Raw genomic sequence first — 6,163 nt, 5'->3', positions numbered from 1 at the left:
GACTAGCTACCCTTCTGGATTTAACACCCTAGTGCAAAATCCATTAAACTTGCTATAACGAATGAATAACTTCACGAACCTCCTCTATTATAACTAATGCTGCCCTTACTACTACTAAGTAAAGGAGGAAAATAATAAATAGCCAAAACGCATATAATGCTATAGATAGGAATAATTTAACTACCCTATTATAAGATGTAATAAGTATCTATAAGATAAGCGTAAATGCTAATGGTTTCCTTACTATAATACTACTATAAATTAAGTATACTTAATAACGTGTTTATAAGTAAGCTATAAATATAAGTAAGCTATAAACCCCACTGTAATGGGGGTCGCTTGGCTTGGGGCTGAGCTAACCTTGAACGGGGTTCTGGTAAGAAATGAGGGCTTTAGGAAGCGGTATAGTTGCGTTGGGTTGATGCGTCAATCAACTATGGTGAGGTTGTATTGCCAAAACGTTACGAGTAATCTTTCCTATAAGGAAACTAGATGCAATAACTGTATCGTGGATTGATGATGATGGATTACCGTAGGAATCCGTCATCTCTATATACTGCTATCGGACCTGGCTCTATAGGCTCTGCCTCGCAGAGCCCGTAGGGCCGGCTCTGTAGGCTCTGCACCACAGAGCCCGCAGAGCCGTCACGTGACCTCATCACGTGCCCTGATGCTTACGTGTCCATGTTATGGTAAGCATCGTCGCCATAAGCGACGTTGCCCTGGTCGAAACCCCAGTCATCGTCATCGCTGTCATCGTAATTATCCTGCAGGTCATTCTGTTGCGGCGTAGCCGTAACACCCACTAAGTCTCTATATAAGGTCTTGTGACGTGAAACGCCATTGGGCAGCCCCTCTGCGGAGCTCCCTTGTATGTCAGAAGTAAAGCAGACAAAAGAAGCACGAGATTGGATCAAACAGAAAGATGACCCAGAACCAGAGCTTGATGGGATCTGTGCAAGAGTCACAACAAAAGGTGAATACAAAGACGCCGGGAAATGGTTCCTAGAAGACCCCACCTACTGCCTTTGGCGCAAGAGATTTCTGGAACACAAGCAAAACGTCGACATGTCGAAAATTGCAGCCTCGCTTATCCAAGTTCACGATAACGTATGCCTCCACGACCAAAGAGCGGGAAGTTTATGTTGCATTTTCGTGCCGCTTGTAACATCGAGTACGGTTACCTAGGGTTGCGTTCAAGGGAAGTCGTCGGGTCTGTCATCCTGGAAAGCTATTGGTAGTTAATCAACAAAGGATTGAGCAAATAGCCTCGTGCACTCGCTACCCCAACCTGGCTTTACCGTAGGCGAACAGGTTCAGAACTGAACCCGTGTCTTGGCGACCTCCTTATGGGCAATCAACTAGACCCAAGTGATGACCGCTACGGATCAAAACCTCAGCATTTACAGTAACTTACACAGGTGAAATAAAATTCGCAACAGGGAACATCGCATCACCAACAGCTTGTCACCATAAGTCAGCAGCGATCGTCGCTATAGTTGACGTACGCAAGTTCCCCGATCTTCGCCTCCAAGCCATCGCGCAACCACCCTGTACGTCAACACATCGACGCCCTTCCTGCCGTCGGAAGGTGGAGTAGCTCTCGTCGAAAGGTGGACTCCTACAAATGAGTGGTGGACAAAAGGACAGACAGCAGTGCCTCAAGGTTCCCATGATGTAATATAAGTGATTTGCCAAACTGCTCTGAAGGCCATCCAGTCCTCTCAGTTTGATTAGTCCACGAACACTATGTATTCCACTACCTTTCTTGATACCAGTGTCTAGCAGAGCGGAAAACGAGCCACCTACTATCTTGACCTAGATATTGCGATTTACTTTGGAATTATTTGCCTTCCCATCTATGAAACCACATTTCTAGTTTTCACTTTAATGTGCATGTCATCAACAGGGCGCATAGCTGCCGGAGAGGGAAGGTTGATCTCAACTGGGGGGACTTGAGGGTTGGGTATCGTGGTGCCCTCGGCATCGGCAACTTGGAGGTCGAACCTTCGCAGGAGTTGGGCAATGAATAGATAGGTCTCCCTCTGTGCAAAGTAGCGCCCGGGGCAGTATGTGTGGCCGCCACCAAACGGCGTGAAACCTCTGGAGCGTGCTAAGTCCTTTCGCTTCAACCATCTATCCGCTCTGAAGGTACCTGCATCCTCCCCAAAGAAGTGGCCGTCAAGCTGCCAGTTGCGCACCGGTCCAAATATCTGGTCGTCTTTGTGGATGATCTTATTGCCAATGTAACAATCGGCTGTTGCTTTGCGCACAGCTGTCGATGCGTTGTACAGGCGCAACGCCTCGTTCCAGGTACCGTCGAGGCTTGGGCACTGTGACAACAGCTTGTCGAGGCCGACCGCGCCTTTGCCGTCGAAACACGCGTCGATCTCGGAGCGAACAGCAGTGAACAATTCCTGGTTGCAAAGCATATGGCTGATCATCCAGAAGCAGATGTAATGCGCGTTGTTATTGATACTGTGCGATTCAGTGTTTGCAATTCCGTATTGGCGACAGTGTACTTACGCCCAAACAATCATCATGACCATACCTGCTCTATCCGTCGAAGAGAAGCCTATGGCTTCTAGCTCGCTGTTCATAACCCCGAAGAGCCAGCAAGGCTTCCTTGCTTCGTGGGGCAGTTGATAATACCGTGCCAGCGTGTCAATTGCTCGGATTCTTGCATCGTGCAGATCTTTTGCAAGAATGTAAGGATAGTTGTAGAAAACCTTCCAGCTATCGTCCTCCCACGTCTGGTAAATCTTCGCAAAATCTGGTTCGAGCTCAAAAAGCGTCTCATCAAAGAAAGCACGGAAGGAGCAATGTGAGAGGATATGGCGTGTAAATCTACCGAGAGAGACGGTTACCTCAGAATCCGATTGGTGGCTTGTGACAAAGTGCCCCTGGAACTTTTCTAAATGCATGACACGATCCAAGTGGTATGAGTAATCATCCTGGAGCTGGGTGAGACTTGCACCCGGAAGAAGCTGTTTCTTGAACCAGTCGCTTTGGAGATGCATATAGCACTTTTGACGCGGATTATCGGAGACGAGCAGGGAATGGCTGTAGGAATGTGGAATGAACGAGCTGGGATCAGCCTGAAAGCTCCTGTCCACATTTTTCTTAGAAATGCCGAAAGCGGTCATCATGCGGGACACAAAGGGGTCATAACTGAGCTAAGTGGTGTTCTTCCAAACCGCGGCCAAGTCCGCCGTGTCAGTAACAACTATCGTTGTCCCTCCAGCAATGGTGAGAGCATAAACGTCTTTTGTTCCAAAGTGCCGACTGATATTGTGTCAGAAATGCTGAACACGCTTCGGGAGTCGAAACGAACCTGCCCTGAGCGTACACCTTCTCTGCGCACCGCATGAATGATATCGTATGTCCCAGCCATGGTACATAGTAGGGAAGTTGCGGAGGTTCATGAGGATATAGTTTGGCAGATACGTAGAATCTCCATAGGTACCATGTCATCCACGCCAGCAGTGAGCCGAGTAGCAGCATGCTCCATGGTTCGGAGAACGAGCGCTGAATATGCGAAGACACGGTCGAGAGGAGACCTTCGGCCGTCATGGTGTCTTAGACTTTACAAAATCTCTGGGTGTCTGTAAGAATCGCAACGCTGACGAAGAGGTTGTAATTAGATAGATCGCAGACCTCTAAAGATCCTGATTTAACCGGCCCGAGACCGGTTCCAGACTTGGACATGTTTCGGACTTGTTTTGGCAAATTCGCGGTAACCTTCAAGAACGTCATGGCAGTCGACAGGGGCCACTGCATATGAGGTGGTATTATGGTGGCGGAGGTGCGCTTGCAGGAATGCCAAGACTGTACCTGTACCGAGACAGTGGTTGCAGGCGTAAGCAAGGGCAGAGGGGCTCCGGCGCATGGGTAAACTCGTCGTACTGGTGGCAAGTTTAACCCGAGGCTAGCCCACAGACACTGTGCCACCTGTAGATCGAGACAGTATGATTTGATTCGTTGATATGCTCGGAGATAGATCAATAACCAGTAATCCACTCTGGCCCCCATGTTCATGTGAACTGGATGCACAGTTAGCTCGACCCCTGTTAACGGCATCCTCGCACGGAACAAATGGCCTTAGAGTTCTGGTCCACGACGCACGTCAGATGTAGCAGTGTAAGGCTGAATGTTCACCCGCGTGATGCACTCAGCTGCAGACGCGCCACATAAGCAGCAGTGTCGTGCTAGCGCTGCGGCACATACCTCATAGTTTTGCAAGAGCAAGGGTTGCTAGGCAAACGCTTCTTTGGTTGTGCCACTTGCTACTGTGCCCAGGCAGGTGCCACTGACACCACGTGACTGGGCGATGGGCGATGACCTCAGACCTGTCGACCCTCCAGACAGCAATCACCTTTCTTGGACCACTTCTCGACCACTTTTCCCCGTCTTCTTCTCCCCGCCCCCACACATCTACGCCCCATGCCACAATGGCTCCTTCTACTCCAGCTTGGGCCGACGGTCCGTTGCCCTTGATCCAGACGCCATCTGCCACCAAAGACACAGTGAGACTAGCAACACATCTGAGCTGCTTCGCACGACTGACTACAGAATAGAACGACCACCCTGCACACTACATCGCCAATGAAATGGCCTGGGCCCACAATGCCATGCTACGCGGCCTCAACGCCATCTACCTGCAAGCTCCCCACGTCCAGCAAGGCGACGCGGCAGACTTTCTCTTCTTCATTGCCTCATGGTCCGCCTGGGTCTTGCACCACCACACCATCGAGGAGAAGCAGATGTTTCCAGGCTTCGAGGCTGTGCCGGGCGTTGCCCCGGGCTCACTCTCGCACAACGTTGAGCAGCATCACGAGTTCTCCGAGGGTCTGTCCGGCTTGCAGAAGTATGCTACTGCCACCACCGCGGATTCATACTCAGGCGCACACGTCCAAAAGTTGGTGGATGGATTCTCCCCGATATTGCGACAGCATCTGGCCGACGAAATCGACACACTGTGGGCCATGGACTCGGTCGCAGCCAACACGGAGCACAGCAAGAAGTTGCTCAACATCTATCAGCAGTGCGAGGCTGAGGCGGGCAAGCAGGACAAGTCGGTCGTGCCGCCAATGGTGCTGGGGCTGTGTGACAAGACCTTCGAGGGCGGCAACGACTGGCCCAAGATGCCCATGGGGTCTGCGTACTTTGTGCACTATCTGTTTGCGAGGAAGCACAGCAAGGCATGGAGATTTCTGCCGTGCGACACCTTTGGTAAACCACGGCCGCTGGCGTTTCTGGGCAATAATGGTGCTGGCAAGTGAGTGAAGGAGCAAACCCTTGTCACAGCAAACCTTTGTAACAGCTCAAATCACGTGGTATGTAGCACACCGAGCTGCGGTCTTCACTAAGCCCCAAACATGAGAATTCAGGCTATCACATTAGTATCTGCGCCAAGCTAGTACGTGCACACTGATTGGCAGAGCCTGAGGAACAGAGCCTGAATGTCGGCTTGACGTCCTGTAGCTGAAGCGCCACCGTATGTTATGACTCTCTTGTCTAGCGCTCTTATCTTATTGACTTGAGTTCCTCTGTTGCAATTTTCAGCATCACTGTTGTCCTAAGATATATGCATAATCCACCTGAGCCCTCAAGTGGGTTTTCGACCAATCACCGTCCTCGCATCCATCCTACCCCTGCCTAGCGCCTCGCCTCATCAAAATTCAGTATTATCTCGCCTTCCTACTTCTATAAGCACTAAGAAGATATAAGATCTACTAGTAGGCCCGAATACGTGTTCCTGCTAGTAGGCCCGAATACGCGTTCCTACTGGTAGGTGTGACGGCCTAGCATACCAGTAGGTTATATGACCTCGCGCTTAGGCGCGACTGCCTTATGCGACTTTGTACGATATTGCTACCTAGAGTGGAAGGTTATTCCGCGCGGCAACTACGCATAAATACAAGCCAGCCCTCTATACCTATTGTCTCCTCATCTTAGTGTAGCTGAAATAGAGCTAACTTACCTCATTAACTACCCTTAATGTAGGAGACTGCATTCGTCCTTATAGTAGGCCTGAATACGCGTTCCTACTAGTAGGCCCAAATATATATTCCTATAGTCGCGTTCGTGTCGCGTCTCTAGGCTAGTAAATACCTAATAGTAAATAGGAGGCGCGCCTTTAGTATAAAGCCTATATCCTATT

The 6,163-nt window shown here is 50.0% G+C and overlaps 2 protein-coding genes across 2 annotated transcripts; one reads left to right on the top strand and one right to left on the bottom strand.

The window, feature by feature from the left end:
- Positions 1 to 1,859: 1,859 nt before the first annotated feature.
- Positions 1,860 to 3,146, bottom strand: CC84DRAFT_1243555 (cytochrome P450; the record flags this gene model as incomplete). Its single annotated transcript, XM_018184117.1, has 2 exons — positions 1,860 to 2,478; positions 2,527 to 3,146. The coding sequence occupies 2 exons, from the start codon at positions 3,144 to 3,146 to the stop codon at positions 1,860 to 1,862; spliced, it is 1,239 nt and encodes a 412-aa protein (XP_018035723.1).
- Positions 3,147 to 4,451: 1,305 nt separating this feature from the next.
- CC84DRAFT_1091120 (uncharacterized protein) lies at positions 4,452 to 5,282 on the top strand (the record flags this gene model as incomplete). Its single annotated transcript, XM_018174389.1, has 2 exons — positions 4,452 to 4,526; positions 4,578 to 5,282. 2 exons carry the CDS (start codon positions 4,452 to 4,454, stop codon positions 5,280 to 5,282), a joined length of 780 nt encoding a protein of 259 aa, XP_018035722.1.
- Between the last annotated feature and the right edge of the window lie 881 nt (positions 5,283 to 6,163).

Source organism: Paraphaeosphaeria sporulosa, assembly GCF_001642045.1.
Source record: "Paraphaeosphaeria sporulosa strain AP3s5-JAC2a unplaced genomic scaffold CC84scaffold_5, whole genome shotgun sequence".
Taxonomy (NCBI): Eukaryota; Fungi; Ascomycota; class Dothideomycetes; order Pleosporales; family Didymosphaeriaceae; genus Paraphaeosphaeria; species Paraphaeosphaeria sporulosa.
Note: the sequence above shows the minus strand (reverse complement) of the source record. Positions and strands in the feature narration are given on the sequence as shown.